The sequence below is a fragment of the Xenopus tropicalis genome, chromosome 3, assembly GCF_000004195.4.
Source record: "Xenopus tropicalis strain Nigerian chromosome 3, UCB_Xtro_10.0, whole genome shotgun sequence".
In the NCBI taxonomy this organism is placed as follows: Eukaryota; Metazoa; Chordata; class Amphibia; order Anura; family Pipidae; genus Xenopus; species Xenopus tropicalis.
The window spans coordinates 106,640,410-106,658,837 of NC_030679.2; the positions used below are offsets into that span (position 1 = coordinate 106,640,410).

Below are 18,428 nucleotides of genomic sequence, written 5' to 3' on the forward strand. Positions count from 1 at the left end.
GAGACAATTTAGAAAGATTAAATTATGTCTAGAAGTGGAATCATTTACATAATGAGTTTAACGGCTACAATTTGCGCTATCATAAAACAGAATCCGGGGAGTTCACTATAGGTTTTCTTTAATAAATCTCACGGCTGTTAATTATCAGAGTTGACTGCTATGAAGATGCAATAAATCCCATACACACAGGCACATCCCTGCAGTCAAACCAGCCAAGCACTATTTCATTACAACCGTTTGTCTTTTTCTTTTTTCCTAGAGCGGTTACAATAAGCCTCAGGATTCTCGCAAATATCCTCGTTCTCCTCTCTCTGGCTGGCAGTATTTACATTATTTATTTTGTGGTGGACAGATCCCAAAAGTTGGAAAGAACAAAAATAGAACTGAGTCTCTGGGAAAAAAATGAGGTAAAAAGAATAAATCAGTGTTTAAGAAAGAAATGGAATTATAGTTCTGGAATTTGAACAAAAATGGCAATGTAGGCTGGATCTACAATCTGACAAGCAGCAATCTAAAATTTTATTTTATTTGTTGTTGATACTGTACTATTGCTAACCACACTAACCATATTTGCATGTTTTAATAGACAAAACCCAAGGGGATTTGATGTTATTATACATACTCAATGAGTCAGTGAGTCAAGCTAAGAATCCTGGGAAATGAGTCTCATATGACATACAGTTCATAATCTTAATTTGGTCATCCAACCAATTCAAAAAAGGAATTTATCTGCCAAAAAATTTGAAACAGTCATTTCATCTAGGTCATACCTATTCAGTGATATAGGGGCTTGATGGAGGGCTGTATATATTTATTTTTTTAAATATATGTTTATACTGTATGTGATATGGTAGAATAGTTGCATGTTACACAGGCACATTGGAAGCTTCATTAAATGTACATAAAAGTAAGGAAAGCATTAGATAATGGTGTCATAGAACTAGAAAAGAGAAGTAGGTAAAGGGATTAATGACCTGGCTTAAAGGTGATGATGGTAAAATACAAAGAATGAGAGGGAGAAAGGTATTACAGAGCACCCAGGTCTTGAGAACCTATCCTGTAGATTTATAATTATTACATTCCTTATAATAGAACCATATAAGCCATGTTGCCAAATTTCCTCAAACGTGCATAATTGATTTAATTTTAAAATCGTCTTCAACTATGAAGGGATGACATGATTTCCAATAGTTTTGCTGCATTAAAAAAATGTTGTCCTATGCTTGATAGAAAAAAGATGAAAGAAAAACCACAGGTTCTGTTGGAATTCTTTACATTATCTCTCAAAAGAAGAAAGCAGGGTTGTGTGTGCCTCCAAGACTGTAATACTGTTTTAAATGATTGCTTGGGTTTTGAGATAAAACTGCCTTTTTTTTCTTTTTTTTAATATGACACATATGAAGATTTCCCTTAATACGCCCATGCCAAATGGGAAAGCTGGTTTACTGATTAGTATATCAAGGGAGATTTGGTTAGAAAAAATTTCAGGCAACATTTATCCCATACTGCTCATGTTTCAAAAGTGGGTGATCACTGTAACAGACATGTGACAGGTGTGATTTTATCCATAAAAAATTAAATAGGTAAATGTAGAAAAACTGTCACTCTATCTTTACTCACAGTTTTCTATCTACATGGTGTGGGGGACTTTATTTGAATTAAGTCATCTGTGTGAGGTGCTCCTCATATTTAGGCATGTTTTTCCTTGTGCTTCTGCATTGTGCTTCTTTTATGTAAAAGAGGTTTGTTGTAAATGGTTTTTTGCCTGTTTTATTTTTTCAAGAAAATATTGGGTGAGCAGTCAGAGTAGGTGACTGATGCCTTTCCCAAAAAATAAAAAAATAGAAGCTTTTGGACTTAACACTTTGTCTAAAAATAGTTGGATGAAAGCTCATGGATTTTCAAACTGAGGCTCTTTAATGGATTTCAGAGGATATTATGGATAGTATCCAAGCTTAAGGGTCCTAAGGAATTACAGAAATGACACATTAAAGCTAAAAACGATTAAAAATGTGCATATGAAATAGAATGCCTAAGCCACCCTTACCTAAACACTCTATCAGACTCCTTAAAAACTCAACTGTACCTTTGCCAAATGCTGTGCTCCAAAGATTGTGGTCAATGCTGTGATCATTATCCAGGAACAGAAAGTCAGGACCAGCTTTCAGTGCAAATGCTTTACCTTGGAGATCATTTAATGGTCTAACATGATGTGATGTGACCAAGCATTACAGTAGAACCCCTCTGTCCTGCATTTCTGGTAAAGGTATGGGAGAGTGGAAAACATTTCAGGAGTCTGATGGAACAGTTGGAGAGGTTGACTTCTGCAGGAGTGCCCTTCTTTACCTCTCCTTTAAAGAAACTCGGAAATTACAAAATGCAAGTGATCTAAAATTGCTACCTTGGAAAGACATGTTAGGACCACATAAAGGCATAATTGATTAGCTTTTAAATAGAGTAGAAAAATGTTCCTATTATCTTGCATGGGCAGTTGTCAGTCAAGGGGCAATAGTAGTTTTTGAGGTACCTGCTACTTCTCATCAAAACAGTATATCCTCCAATTCTGGAGGCCTTTAAGATTTTGGATTATTTAAAGGTAATTAAAAAGTCTCAAACGTATTCACATCATTTGTTCTCTTGTCATACATTAAGTTGAGCAGAGTCAGACACTAAATTGTGCATATTTCTTTACAGGTAAGCGTTGTTGTCTCTTTAATCACTATGATTGCCCCTTCTGCCTTTGAGCTTGTGGCTGCCTTAGAGATGTATCACCCAAGGACTACTTTACGATTTCAGCTGGCAAGGTAAAGGAATGGAGAAAGAAACTGACATATTAATTAACCCAACCAATACACTGGAAAGAGCAAAAAAACTGAATAACATTTTATATTTCAAGCCACAGATCTCTGCACCCCAGTAGGAGCTCTAGAACTGGGGCTATTTATTTAAGCTGAAATGTAGGGTGCTGGTAAGATTGCACCCATTTTTTGTACTCTGCACCATACCTTTCCGTTTGTAAATGACCCAAGGGTGATTTGACGACCTCTGTGTTTAGATGGAAGCTAGTGGTTGTTGAGCAGGAAAAGTAACTATAACCTGTTTAAAGGCATCAAAACATTTTGTTTTGCATAAATAATACAGCAACTGTACATATTTTAATGTTTGCAAACTAGGTGCTTCACTGGGTTGGAATCGTTACATACCTTCTGGCTGATATGATGCCATTTCTCATCTGTCAAACCAGTTAGGTTCCAAATGTGGATTGCAAACAACATTTGGCTCCACACTAACTGATTTGGCAGATGAGAAATTCTGAAATCCACAGTTATTTTTTTAAGTACTGATCCAGGGCCCATTAAAAAATAAGAACAAATTATTATATTACTATATGTAATAATTAATTAATTAATTAATTAATTGTTTTATTTTCAGGGTGCTTGTGTTATATCTTGGTAATCTCTACAGCTTAATAATTGCCCTGCTGGACAAAGTGAACAGCATGAGTGTAAGTAATACACTTTCATCATTTATATATATTTTAAGTCTGAAAACAGTGCTAGCCTAATTGACCAAGATGAGATGGTGGGTAAAACCCTGGACAAAAAAACACTATGTATAAATACCTCCATAATAAATGTACCTAGAATGTAGTCAACAAATGATATGTATAGAATATAGACTCACAAATAAATTATTAAACATAAAAACATTTCACAAAAAATGTATTAAACATCCAGTACAGGCGAGTAGATTTAATAACAGTAATGGTTGCCCTTTAAAAAGTTGCTTAAAGTAGATTTTGGTTTGTAGAATACATTATCTATTGCAAATTGAAAAACATATTGTGTGACGAAAACAAATTTTCTTCACATTCACACACATTCCCAATCACATTGTTGTTTCACTTGCTGCTATGTTCACAAGTACATACTCTTCTATGCAAGTATTTCGAACAGGTTTTCTTTTTTTTTTATATTCTTGCCACCATGTGATAAAATATTTAATGTATTTTTTCAGAACAGTACAAATGACACCTCCACAGGCTTGGCCCCTCTCTATGCCACAGCTGCATTCACCATGTCATCTACAGCTGCTCCTGACTGGGACCTGAACAGAACCTCAACCCTTGCTTTAGATATGGATCTGAACATAACAAACATGGCAAAATCAATGTCACCAGTCAACTGGACATCCCCTGTTGCCTCAGTCACCCTTGTTGCCAAAAATGAGTGTTGGGAAACCTATGTTGGACAGGTAGGATTGTTATTACACTGAAATATAAGCAGAAACTTTGCCTTGTAAAGATATGTGGTTATTTCATACATTCAGAAACAGAATTGCAGTGTAGGTATCATTGGCTGCTTCACAGAAGCAAATTTGACCTGTGAAAATCTATTACAATTTTCCACCAGGCCCCTATGATTAATAAGAAAGTGTTCCAGATCTTTTAAAAAGTAATTACTCTGAGCAATTTTACATTAATTTGTTTTAAGGGTTTACATTTCCTTAAACATGGGCATTCTTTCATATCATGCTAGCCTATGTTTAGTAACATTGTTTATATTCATTGCTCAGCAGCAGAATCCCCTGATGGTGATTGCACCACCTTCATGGTTTTTCCATTTTTTTGCTCTCTGAAATTTTGGCAGGATTTTTTACTTATGTAACGCTTCATGAGATAAAACATTGTAAAGATATAAGGCGCACTTGTCTCTAATAAATCTCCACATCTGCCACACTTGGTAAAGAACCCTGCCCAGTCTCAACTTTTTATCCTATGGTCCTCTGAACGTGTGAGATTCCATCTATTCATTTTATGAATTGTATTTTGCCGCAATTATGACTCCCACAGGCTCAGTATTAATGATAGACCCTACTCAGTCTCAACCTTTTATCCTATGGTCCTCTAAACGTATGTCAAGCACAAGATAACGCAGCATGTTAAAAGACATGAAACACAAATGCAATAAAACCCAACTCTGAGTGCTCAAGAGTACAACCAGGCAGAATATTATGAAATCAAGGAGCCAATGCACTTATGTACTCTCAAACACTCGAAAAAAAGGCCTTCGAGTTTTTAGATTCTAATGCATGCTGCGCAATGCAACTGTACTGAAGCCCAAGTACAATAAGAAGAGACAAAGAGAGTAAGAGGGAGATTCCATCTATTCATTTTATGAATTGTATTTTGACTCCATTTTGACTCTCACAGGCTCAGTATTGATGATAGACTATTTCAACATGAAGGTATTTATAGCATTCTCAGCCTCTGCTTTACATTTCAAATTTAGGATTTCCATGTCCTTTAAGACGAAGAGCTACAAAATACGAGGCTCCAAATAGCCTACAAAAATCACTATATGCTAACAGCAAACAGGACCCTGAACAGAAACCAAAATGAGATAATCCGCTGGCTAAAAAACAAAGCATGAAACATAATTAAGTCATTAGAGGAAATAATAAAACCCAGATCAAATCCTGTGAGGCTAATAAAATCAATAACATTGAGAGCACAATATATCTGGAAAATAAACAAGTTATTTAATTTAGGAACTAAGAAATAAATATGATTTGCTCAATAAGCACTTTACATTTCTGCAGATCAGGCACTAGATATCTATTTGATGATTCACCATTAAAAGACATTTCTGGTTACAATTCAGCTGCACTGCTGAATCCACAGTTATCCACAGTTAATCTGCCTGACTGCTTGCGCTGCAGCCATAAAACTATTCCATGTACAGTACATATTGAAACCCATAGCTGATCAGTCTATTATTTTTCCAGTTATAATTACATTAACTTAGAACGAAGGACACATAATATTTGTAATTTTTTTGGACTAGGGGTAGATAGGCCACAGCAATATAGAAGTTTTGGGCCTGCAGTTGCTTTGATTTTTAGACTTGCAAAGCAAGAAAGCCTAGGGACACAATATAAGTTATGCAGTTATTTAACTTCAACCTATCTTTATTCCAGGAAATGCTGAAGTTATCAATTATCGACATGATCTTTACAGTAGCGAGTATACTCCTTATTGATTTCTTTCGGGGACTTATTGTGAGGTATTTGAGTGATTGCTGTTGCTGGGATCTGGAGAGCAAATTTGTGAGTATTTAGTTTTATTAGACAGCATTTAAGATTTATGAACAAAATAATATTTTTGGCAGACATTGTAGAATTACATTACAATTACCTGCATGTATAATTTATTGAAACCCAAAAGTTGTCATCCATGTTCTATTACAGTCTAACTTTATTAGATGCTCTATGGAAAAGATTTATGCAATTATTTAGTGGTTTATTCTAGAGGACCACGGAGAAAGAAAGATAAAATAGCCACTTGTAAATCCAATATTGCATATATAACGGATTAATTGTTGTTAAGGATCCCTAATAAAGAACTACTGTATATATTTAGTGTGTTAATGATAAGCTCAACTGAAGCTACAGCTGCTAGTCAGAGAGAAACTTACTCATTTTAATTTAAGCAACTAATCTAGCATGTAAAACTAGAAAGCTTTTGATGCAGCTCTCTCCCAATGGGTCTGTTTAGGCCTCTGTAATGATGTAGTTGTTGGCCCAAATCATGAAGAGATCAACTCGTTAGGTGACCACCACAAACCAGTAATTTAGTATTTTTAGCTACTCAACTACATGCCTAAGTTTTTTATAACAGAAAAAAATTTATCATTTTCATAAAACCTGCTTGTTTGTTTGTTTGTTTACTAATGTTTTTTTCATATAGATTATATGTATTTTCATTTTTGTATTTTTGATTTCTTTTAAACTCTTTTGTAATGTTTAGCTAAAACAGATTTTTACTTATTATCTTACCCAAATTCAAAACATTTAGCCAGAATATGGGGAATTCAAAATTGCTGAAAATGTCCTGCATCTCGTCTACAATCAAGGAATGATTTGGTATGTGCCTTTTTATTTTACAAACATAAGAAACTAAGGAAAATATTTAACATAAACTTCACCACACAGTGGCAGCCCCAGCCATGTGTAAAATTGTTATGTGGTCATATAGTTGTATAGTTAATTTAAGTTGAAAAAAGACAAAAGTCCATCAAGGTCCCACCTACACCACCTCTGTTCCTCTAATCTAAAGGGGTGGCCTCTGGTTTGTTGATTTTTTTTCTATTAGAAAAGAAAATACCCTGCTATCTGTCTATAATGCCCTCTTATGTACATGTAAAGAATAATCATGTTGCCTTGCATGCACCTTTTCAAAAGAGCAAACAACCCCAACCTCATAGTTTAATTCTTCCATCCCCTTTACCAGTCTATCTGCACATCTCTGCACTCTCTCCAGCTCATTAATATTCTTCTAAATGTAAATTGTTAGGAGTGGGTAAGCTGAGATAAAAACAAAAAAAAACTAATATTCTTTCACCTTTCAGGATGGGTGCTTTTTTTTCCCCGTGCCTTCCAGCATTCAATGTTTTCAAATTGATAGGGTTGATGTATTTGAGAAGCTGGGCAGTACTGACATGCAATGTTCCACATCAGCAAGTTTTCAGAGCATCAAGGTCAGTAAGCTGTGTAAGATGAACCTTAGTGTAAAAACCACAGTTCAGCAATAACCATGTACTGCTATGGTGAGCCAATTAATAATCATTTAATATACTGCACAACTTTTTAAAAGGAATCTACAACCCGCATAAAAACATTTGCGCTCATTAGCTTGTATGGAAGCAGCTGTACAGATTTTATCCATTGCATGCGTTTGTACTAAGTGATAACAATAATACATTTCAAGACTGAGACATCAGGCAGTGAGGACTTTACCCCAAGAAGAAATTCACAATCTATAATGACATATAATGCAAAAAGGAAGAGGGTGGCATACAGTGGGGACATAGGCGCAGGATGGATCAGACCTACCAACAGCATTAGTAGTTACAGAGGTGTACATACCCCTCAATATAAAGACAGTTCTGTCATTTTTCCCAGAAAAAGACCTCTTGTTGTTGTTGAATTAACGGCATTCATGCAACATCCTACAAAATCTCCCGTGTAGTTCAGCTCTTATAAAGTTAAGATACACATAGTTACATATGGTTGAAAAAAGATCATCAAGTTCAACCCTTCCAAGTAAACCCAGCACACACAAACCTATACTGACTGACTGACTGAAGGGGATTGCACAGCCTCACTGTAAAAAAACACCTACGCTGCTTTAAATGGAAGCTCCGTACATCTATTCTAAAGAGGTGGCCTCTGGCCCCTATGACTACTGGTGAGCTGGTGTGCAGTGGGAGTTTGGGCCATGAACTACCTTAGCTGATTTCCAAAGCTACCAGCTTATATTATAAAACAGCGCATACATGCCCAATCTATTATTCCCAAAAACACATACCATTACCCTGGTAGTTGATCGCTGCTATCTGCCAATTTCGCCAATCTGGAATATGTATATATCAGTAAATATTGCCCTTTTACATCCTTTCCCTTGAGCCACCATTTTGTGATTGGCTGTGTGCTCGCTCAGAGATCACATGACCAGAAACAATGCAGCTCTAACTGTAAAAGAAAAGTGTATAAGCAAATGACAGAACTGTCCATTCATTGGCTGATGTGGCCTAGCATATTTGTGTGCCTTGGCTTGTTTGTGGGCACTGTGAATCCTATGATCCCAGGAGGCGGACCTTGATTCTTAAAATGGCAATTTTCTATTTACAATAACCCAATAGCGCATACTAATAAAAAAGTATATTTTTATGAAAATGGTTTATTTAGATGAAGCAGGGTTTTTACATATGAGCTTATTTATTTAAAATATTTTTATAGAGAGCTACATTGTTTGGGGGTATAGTTTTCCTTTAATATACAATTTGGTACCTATTCAACATTGCCAGTGACCCTGATTATTGTTTGTTTTAAAAAATGATTAATAGCTGCATAGCTAGTGTGGCAACTTAAATAACATAGGCAGCTTTCATATCAACTTTAGTTCTCCAAGCAGTTGCAGGGTGTATTTGCTCTCTAGTTACACCTTTGACCCTGAAGTTGATCTTGCATGAAAGAGTTACTCTTTCCTTTTTCTTTTGCAGATCGAATAACTTTTATTTGGCTATGTTATTGTTCATGCTGTTCCTGTGTATGCTGCCAACAGTCTTCGCTATAGTAAGATATAAGCCATCTGTAAACTGTGGACCATTTAGGTAGGTTATGATTCTTATTTCACAACACAAATATTGTTTTTCCTTTGCAAGTCATTCTGTTGCATTATACATTGTCCAATATACAAACATTTTAAAACTTTATTTTAATCATTCTAGTGAACTCCACCCAAATACAACTTTTTAATGTAATAATATGGTTTGGAACAGTTCCCTAAGCCTGGCCCCCTGTTCTGCCTATCTGGCTGACTACTTTGAGATTCAAAATTATATGTAACAGTTGTTGACTGTCTTCAGCCTGCATCCTCCAAATCCCACAATTCTCTACATACATGTCAATAAGGAAAGGAACATCACAGTGCAATACATTGTGGGTTATGTAGTTCCTGCATGCTGTCTGTAAGCCGTGGAGAAGCTATGACAATTTGTAACATCAATGTTTTAGTCCCTCCTCCCCTGCCAGGATTTAAAAGTATGCAGAAAGAGAGGAACTGTTTTCAAGCTGGATTTCAGTTTATAAAAATGGTATTTATTCAAACTTTTTGAAGGAACAGATTACAGTGATAGGTATATTAGGGGTTTCTGGTGTTGGCTGGGGCTCTTTAACAAATTTGGTTCAGAAGCTGGAGTTCCCCCCTTATCATCTTAAAATGAATGCGCTAAATTATGTTTCAGTAAATTTAACCAATACTCCATCCACCAATCCAACCGACCACATTCAGTGCCTTTAAACATGTATTTGTACGTTTCTTAAAAATATTAACTTACCTACTGTCACCTACTACTCTCCAACAGCCATCAAGCAGTGCTCAACAGAGTATAATAAACAGAGATGTAAAAAAGGTGTTTATGGTGGATAAAAAATTAAAATTGATAGTAGGTGTTCATTTACTGAGAGATCGAAGACCTGTTTGTACATGTAATAAAGTGTTATAAAATCTATTCCCCAATACTTTCTCTGCTTGAATGGCTAACACGATTCATCAGACAAGGCTTTCTATTTTCAAGCTATTTCATTTCTTCCTTTAATCTCTCTGCAGTGGACAAGAGAAGATTTATGATATTATTTCAGAGACCATAAAGACAGATTTTCCAGCATGGTTTAACAAAGTTATGAGTTATGTCAGCAGCCCAGTTGTGGTCCTTCCTGCATTACTGCTTCTTTTGTAAGTGTTACTGCTCCAACGAAACCTTCTATAATTTCATATCAATATGTACAATATTTCAAAGAAAACTCCTTAGAGATTTTTTTTTCAGAATGCAGCAAATTCAGCATTTTGGGATTTGATCCTGTACCACACCCTCCACAAATTATTGGGTTAAAGATCCATTCAATCACAAACTTAACTTATATTCATATTCAAATGCAATCAAAAATTAGTTGCTTCATTGCAAAAAAGAAAGTAATTTTCTATTACTTTAAAATAATATCACATGAAAAGATGAGCTCAGCTGAAAATTTAGGATTTAGAACATCCATATTGTAAAAGGCATTGGATTTAGAATCCAATCCTTTAAAACTAGTTATTTATATATAATGTTATCAACTATTAGTTTTAAGCTAGATATGCTGTAGAAACATAAATAACATAAGGGGTCATTTACATTGAAGAACACAATTTACATTAAAGAATGCAAAAATGGGCATTTTTTTGCATACTGTGATCTGCTCTGTCCTGGAAAAAGCCAAGATCTTATCATTTGGGTTACTGGCTTCAGAATGGAGCACAGAGACCTGCTGCTTCCTCCATGAATACAGGGCTGACTGCACTAGTCATTGATGCAATAGTTTGTGGTGGGTGAAATGTAGGCATTCTCCCACCTGCCCAGTCATTGGCACTTGATGTATAGTGCAGTATTCCCCAGGATGCAAGTGCTTAAGTAAGCACTAAGGGGTGCACACTTGCACCCCAGGGATCAATTAATAACCCCTATAGAGTTTAACTGCTTACCTTTAACATAACCAACAACACTACATTTCCAGCTTCCATTGCAGCTAATACAAAAATACTTAAGAGTTTACGTTCACTTTTTAAAGCATTTTCTTTGTGTTTGCTCAAATCTAATGAAGGTAACTATTTTAAAGAAGATGCAATCTGTTTAGTACCTGGGTAGCCAGCTGAAATCACAGCACTTGAAACTCAAGGGAGAGGACACAGCCACCTTATTGGCTCTGCAGTGCTTGTATTGGAATTGGAGCAGCCACAATTAATCAGCAACTGATTAATTCTGTTTGTTTTTATTTCAAACTTCTGCTTACACAAAGACAGTAATGTGTATCCCTGTGCAATGTATTTTTTAGCTTTCATTATTCTAAGATGCTTAATGTATTTTTTTCAGTATGTTAATTTACTACCTTCAGAGTATTGCAAGATCACTGAAATTCACTAACAATCAGCTAAGAACACAGCTACAAACCGTAAGTATGGGGCTAAAGGCCATTTTGCCCAAAGCACAGCAAGAGATATGTAATGCTGTCCCTTTTCTCTTTTTTAAAGGAAAGAATTGAGGACAAAAAGAAAGTTTTCCAAATGGCTATAGGTGGGTTTTATCTGAAGCAAAATCTACCTTATTTATTAGGGCAGCTTACAGCTACTTTCTATAAGCTAAAATAATAAAATAAATATTATAATAATAATAAGCTAAAAATTTTGCCAGTTAGACATTATCACTGTAGATTTCTCTATATTCCTTTGCAAAACTTTGAATCTGTGCATGATAAAAATGGTAGACTGCTATTTCGGCAACAACAGCACCTCACAGAATTTCATATACCGATATTGTAAGAGACATAAAAATCCACTTGAAACATAAGGGGCCTGATTCACTAAAGGGCAATAAAAATTATCGCACGCTTTTTCGCGTTAAAAAACGCAAAATAATTTGCGCGATTCACCATAGTATTATCGCGTGCGAACAATCGCCATTTTCGCATGGGTTATTTCTCGCACTAGTTTTACCGTTTTGCGTTAATTTCCGCGCTGAAAAGAATACGATCGCATGATTCACTATAACTTTTGCGCGCTAAATATCGCATTCGGCTGTGCGAAAATTAATACCTACTACAGGCAGGCGAAAAATTATACAAAAGTACAGTAAATTATTTTTTGCCAATAAAATATGGACTTACAGTGTTATTTATTCAAGTATGTGTTTCCCCTAGAGTGACGCAGCCGCCAGTTTGCAGCGAAATGTTCATTTTTAATACATTAATTTTCTGCAAGTATTGGCGTGTATGGCTAACATGGCGTGCGTTCATTTGCGCAACTATTTCTATTTGGCTACAAGTGATGAAATGTTTCGCCAGGCATGGATTCGCAGCGAAGTTTTGGACGTGCGTTGAATTTTTTCGCGACGGATTTTTTCATGCGTTTTGCAAAACAATCCGCTAATGGCAAAACGCATGAAAAAATTCGCCACGCAAAAATTCACCGCACATCCAAAAATTGATACAAGTGTCAAAAAATAATAGTCACAGCAACAATTTTTTTGCCCGCACAACATTTTTGCCGTTTCGTGGATCTTTCGAAAGATTTGCTAATTTTTCACTAAAGATAACCAGAACACATTTGCTCATCACTAGTGGCTACTATTTGTAAGCATCTACTATTTATATGATACCATTTATATGTGGCTAATATTTATATACATCATTTATATGCGGCAACAATTTTTATACACTATTTCTATGCTACCATTCATATGCGGCGATTATTCGCGTAATTTAGCGCATGTACCGGCAAATACCGCATTGAAATAGTCTTTACGCGAGTTAAATAACGCATGCAATATCGCACGTAAAAAAGCGCGAGTATGCTTATAGTGAATCATGCGAAAAATCGCCAAAATTAAGACGCGGTAAACATTTTAGCGCACAATAAAAATAGCGCACGTTTTATCGCCCTTTAGTGAATCAGGCCCATAATCTCATCTAAATCCATTACTGTTCAAATTATGTCTGTTCAAGCTCTATATATTTTATGGACACATTTATACAGTGCAATGGGAAATACCCACTTAATTAGGCCACTAGGCAAATCAGTAATGTTTTCTACTTCAGCACACATTGAAGGTTACCACCAATGTATTTTATCACGTATTTATACATTTATAAGGCTTCAAAACATTTTCAAAATTAGAAAGACAAAAAGGTGCTATAGAAAGCTGTGCAACATTGGAGTCCCATCATTTCAATGGTATTTAAACATTTTGCACATTATGATAGGGCAGTAAGATATCAAAAACTTCATTCACTAAGCCGTCCAATAGGAGTTTTACTTCCTCCCATTTGCCAGGTCTGTGTGAGCAAAGTCATCTGAATTCTGTCTCAGTCATCCTTTTCTTTTTCCACCCTAAGAAAGCATAATTTGAATTTGTTGTATCCTAGCCCGACTCCAGAATAAAGATGGATGTGAAAAAAAAACAGAACCAGACAGCGATATAATCAGTCAGGAGTCATCTGCACGTTCATCAACCCCAAGAAAGAATGGCAGCGTGGTGAATTTTGAATCCCCTGTGAGCAAAGGCAGTAGGATACAGACAATTTCACAGTCAGCATCACGTGTGGATGTTCCTCAAGCAGAAAGTCTAATTCATAGTCCTTCTATATCTGGTATGCCAAAACAAAGAACAGAGCATGTTTCAACCAGGTATGTGCAATGTAAAAAAAAATGATATACTGAAAGGGCAATAACCCAAACAATTGGATCTAGGCTTTTTCCAGATATGAGATCCTTCATTATTTGGAGCACCACAATAAAAGGCTGCATAAAAAAGACAAACCACCACACTGGCACTTTTTTGTCAATGCATAAATTACACTCTTTCCCCCATATGTAATAAAATGCACTAAGTTTGCCCAGGAGCAGTAATTTATAGCAACCAATAAGATGCTTTTATAAGTTTTTATAACTTTTATAAGTTTGTTTTTAAACAAGTGACCAGTAAATGCTACCTGTTGATTGGCTATGGGTTATGGGCCACAGGAGTGTGCGTTTTAACGGTTTTATAGTTTTATTTCTTTTATCATGAACATTTAGACAAAAACAGCATAAAAAGGAATTTGACCTTGCGCAATATGCAGTTATAAAAATATAAATAGTAATAATAAATAAAATATATTATCATGTATCGTCTATTACATTACTAGTACTTATGTGACAGCGACAACCACTGTAAACTGCAGCACTAATTCTCCTATTTCTGTCTGTTACCAATCCAGTTAAACTGTAAGCTCTTTTTTAACACTTAGAGAACTAAGAGGTTGATTTATTAATGCTCGAGCAATCAGTTCCTAAAACCATGCATGAGTTCTAAACTCACGCGCGGTTTCTGCATCCAAATACCTTTTTTTTTCTCTAGTGGGTTTTTTGAAAAAATAAAAAGCTTGACACCAAAAAACCTGCCAAGCTGTTTCTTTTCTTGCCAGGGAAAAAAAAATTTACAGCAGCAAGCCAAGGTATTCCAAAGCAGAAACCATGCGAGATTAGGAACTCATACGTTCTTTTAGGAACCAAATGCTTGAGCCTGGAGGCTCGAGCTTTAATTAATAAGCCCCTAAATCTTGAATGTAACTGCATTTTGTACTTTATTATTGTAGTGACCTTTGTTCTATTAATTGCATTGTTCTACTGTACAGTGCTACACAAGTAGCGCTATATACAGTAAATACATACATGTGATCAATGCCTCTAAAGTATGGCACAGGATGTAATAAGTCACTATCCAACTTCTACAAGACTGATTTATCAACGTTCAAATTAGAATTTTTTCCTCGATTTGAATTTTTTTTTTTGTGAAAAACTTACAAAGTGCAAAAATTGTGCAAAAAATCTGAAAAACTTAAATGTAAAACTTTGGCATCTCCTAGGTAAATTGTATGCATTTTTTTAATTCAAGGTTTTTCAAATTTTGAAATTTTTCTCATTTTGAGAGTTGTAGATCCATTTAAAATGTTAAATAGAATGCAATTTTGATGCATATGAGCTTTTTTTACAACTTAATTTGATCAAGTTTTTTATATGCAAATTTTTTAGTATATAAGCAACATTCAAGATTTTGAGTTTATTCGAACTGAAAAAAAACTCTAAAATTCACAAATTTGAAAACTGATAAATAAGCCTTCCTGTGTTAATGGAATCTGCCCCATAACTTTACTTCCTCTATACTGAATTATATTCTGAGCAAAGAGATCATAGTTAGTTATATAATCTTTCTTCTTTGTAATATTGTTGCAGGCCCTCAAGTATCAAGCAGAGTGGAGTCCGTGATGTTGATCGCACAAACTACAAACCAATATTACATAAAAAGCAAGATCACAATGTTTTCTCTGAGCCGCTGTTCAGAAAAGGAATAAAGCAAAGTAGCCCTGATCATCATGGAGCCGGAGCACCAAGTTTTGTAGCCAAAAGGCCCCCCACAAGATATTTTATTGTCAATGAACAAGATTCTCGCATGAAGCTTTGTTCAACTTCAAAGTTACCAAGACATTTCAGAATGGAAGAGTCTGGAGACATTGTGGAGCTATACCCAAGGAATATCAGAAGATATGTTGTTCAACACCCCCGTCGACCTTACTCACCTTATTTAAGTGAGGATGAAGAAGATGACTTGCACAGGGTTCTAATGCGTAAGTCTAATAGGCCTCATTCAATGTCAGATCTTAGACATCCACCTCGATTCTATATTGGGGATCGTACAGACAATCAGATGTTATCTGGCAGAGATGTAGCTAAAATGCAATATAAATCATGGGAAGGCAGCTTCCTTGATGGAGAAAAACTACATAATCGCAAAAAGATACATCATAAAAACATAGACCTTGCTGAGCACTTTGTGGAACGCCACCGAAAAGTAAAATCAAAACACAAGCTTGAACCATGCCTAACTGAGTCCGATTCTGTCTCCAATACATCCAGTAGTGATCAACAAAACAGCAGCACAGATCAGTACATACAGGTTATCCATAATAAAGACAAATTTATAAAAAACAGTGGAAAGCTAACTCGAAAGAAGGCAAAAACTACTGTTGACTTAAATGGTTCCCCACTGAATGATCTGATTTGTTCAAATGTCTAAGACGGATAAGGTCAATGTTAAATTTAACTTTGTATCATACTGTATAAACATTAATGTCTGTAACATTTAACTGGAATTTTTTTTTAAGTTTTGATTAAATTATGTTGGTTCATAATAATGATTTACTTTAACCCATCACAGCCAGAACTGCTAGATTACAGTATATGGATTCTTAAACTGGCCATACAAAGGTTAATAAAGCTGCCCACTTAGTCCTTCTACACCGAGACAGAAGAACCAATGGGCATGCCAGACAGATATCTGGCAGGAAGTTTGCTGGATATCAATTGCCAGAAATAAGAATTCCCTCAGCTAAGGAGTGCATTAGCAAGTTGACACCATCCTAGTCTGACGAGTCCCCATAGGCCCCTTTGTATGATCCAACCATTGGCTCGGATCGGATCATTCCAATTTGGTGGCCAAATCAGCCCCAGATCCACTGAGTTGGTGACCTTGCAGGTGATGACTGACTGTATATGTGATATACAACTTACAAGTACTGTAGTCATATGGGCACATTATAAAAGGGTAAAAAAAAACATAATTTTTGCCAAATAATAATAAATCCCATTATATTTCAGTTTCTCTTTAGTATCGGCATATAGCTTAAGTTATAAACATGACATTCCTGTACATTTGACTTTATACCTAAAAAGTGGGATTTATTGTATTGTTTGCGTCTGCTGAAACATTGCTCAAAAATATATTTAATGCAAGTATCATGGCAGCTAATGGTATGACTGCACAAAATAAAATATGCTTTTATACTGTACTTTCTATGGGTAAATAAAAGAATAGATTATGACATGCAACAGCAATTTTGCACACAACAAAAAATATGGTTTTATATTCTGTGGTATTGGATTAAATAAAAGGGATATTAAAAACCCTTCATGTAGGTACAATCATTTTATAAATGTCATTTCTTTCTTTATTTTCCTTTCTTTAAATCATTAAAATGAACAAAAAAAGCTCAATCTCCATGCACATAAGGAACCAAACTAGAAATGGGTCTTCCTTGAATTTTACAGTATATTAGATTCTCGGACATTTGGCTACAGCATTAAATGCAAAAGGATTAAAAGATTTTTATGGTATGTCCACACACACACAATATTACCCAAATAAAACCTTTCTGATATACTAACAGTATTTCAATGAGAAAGACAAGAAAATACATTTCTCCAGTTTTACACTGTCAATTAATGCAATTTATTACTTCAAATTATCACAAATCAGTTTTAGTGAACCAGAAAGGTACTCTCTATAATGGTGTAAATTTTTAATACCATAAATTAATTGATTTCGCTTAAGAATAAAAGATGTCTAATTATCCAACAACTTTACTGGACTAGGGTAGATTAATTAATTTTACTATAATTGTATAAACAAATAAATAAGGTTGAGGAGACTGCCTCATACAGACAAAAGCAAACAAAAGGAATTCTGGGAATGAATTCCAAACTCTTAAAAAAATCCCTTTATCCTATAGGCTACAGCTCACCCACTGGGTTTGAAGCTGAAGCCAGGACAATAGCTGATCAGATTCCCAACTACAGACCGGTTTCGCCCTTCTTGGGGGCTCATCAGTGTAGTGCAGGGTTTTCTGATCAGCTTAGGTAGAGTCACCATGTGGTTCTACAAACAAATAAATTAGGTTGAGGAGACTGCCTCATACAGACAAAAGCAAACAAAAGTGTCATGTTGGAGCAGTAAGGCTCCCCATAGAAAAGTCTGGTTGAAATCCACATTTGAGGGAAACCCTTCCCAGTAGGGGGTAATTCACAAATATCCCCTAAAGACACAACCAGGGCTGCGGAAAGGTGACAACTTAAACAACTTCATCAGACAATGCGGGGCCAGCCTGTGGAAGCAGGAAGCTGGTTTCTTTGATCTGTGATCAAAGAAGCCAGTTGTGGGCCTAGAACTGCAGGGGGGGTGCAGCTATCAGAAAAATATGGATTATAGAAAGGGGTCCACATCTCCTCTGCTTTAGGGTTCCCATACTTATAAAACACATTGGATTTATGAGGAGGCCCCAGGCTTCCCAATGATACCAAACAGGGACTTCCTATACCCACCAGTTAGGAGTTATAGTTTCTGGGGGACTGGGACATGAGACACCCCCCATGTTTGGTATCATTTTGATCGCCCACATATAGGTTAAAACAATTCCCTACTTTCATAATAATATTGAGTACTGGCAAGTACCAATATTAT

The 18,428-nt window shown here is 35.7% G+C and overlaps 1 protein-coding gene across 1 annotated transcript in view; it reads left to right on the forward strand.

Moving 5' to 3' along the window:
• The window catches only part of tmc3 (transmembrane channel like 3), a 35,121-nt gene extending 17,471 nt beyond the window's left edge, over nucleotides 1-17,650 (forward strand). The window contains exons 10-22 of the mRNA XM_012959521.3: nucleotides 260-407; nucleotides 2,695-2,804; nucleotides 3,433-3,505; nucleotides 4,018-4,254; nucleotides 5,980-6,108; nucleotides 6,857-6,924; nucleotides 7,410-7,538; nucleotides 9,063-9,173; nucleotides 10,172-10,297; nucleotides 11,472-11,550; nucleotides 11,630-11,672; nucleotides 13,519-13,780; nucleotides 15,368-17,650. Coding sequence (XP_012814975.1) covers nucleotides 260-407; nucleotides 2,695-2,804; nucleotides 3,433-3,505; nucleotides 4,018-4,254; nucleotides 5,980-6,108; nucleotides 6,857-6,924; nucleotides 7,410-7,538; nucleotides 9,063-9,173; nucleotides 10,172-10,297; nucleotides 11,472-11,550; nucleotides 11,630-11,672; nucleotides 13,519-13,780; nucleotides 15,368-16,208 — 2,356 coding nt within the window. The 3' untranslated portion in view covers nucleotides 16,209-17,650. The remainder of the gene's footprint in view (nucleotides 1-259; nucleotides 408-2,694; nucleotides 2,805-3,432; nucleotides 3,506-4,017; nucleotides 4,255-5,979; nucleotides 6,109-6,856; nucleotides 6,925-7,409; nucleotides 7,539-9,062; nucleotides 9,174-10,171; nucleotides 10,298-11,471; nucleotides 11,551-11,629; nucleotides 11,673-13,518; nucleotides 13,781-15,367) is intronic.
• The last annotated feature ends 778 nt before the right edge of the window (nucleotides 17,651-18,428 follow it).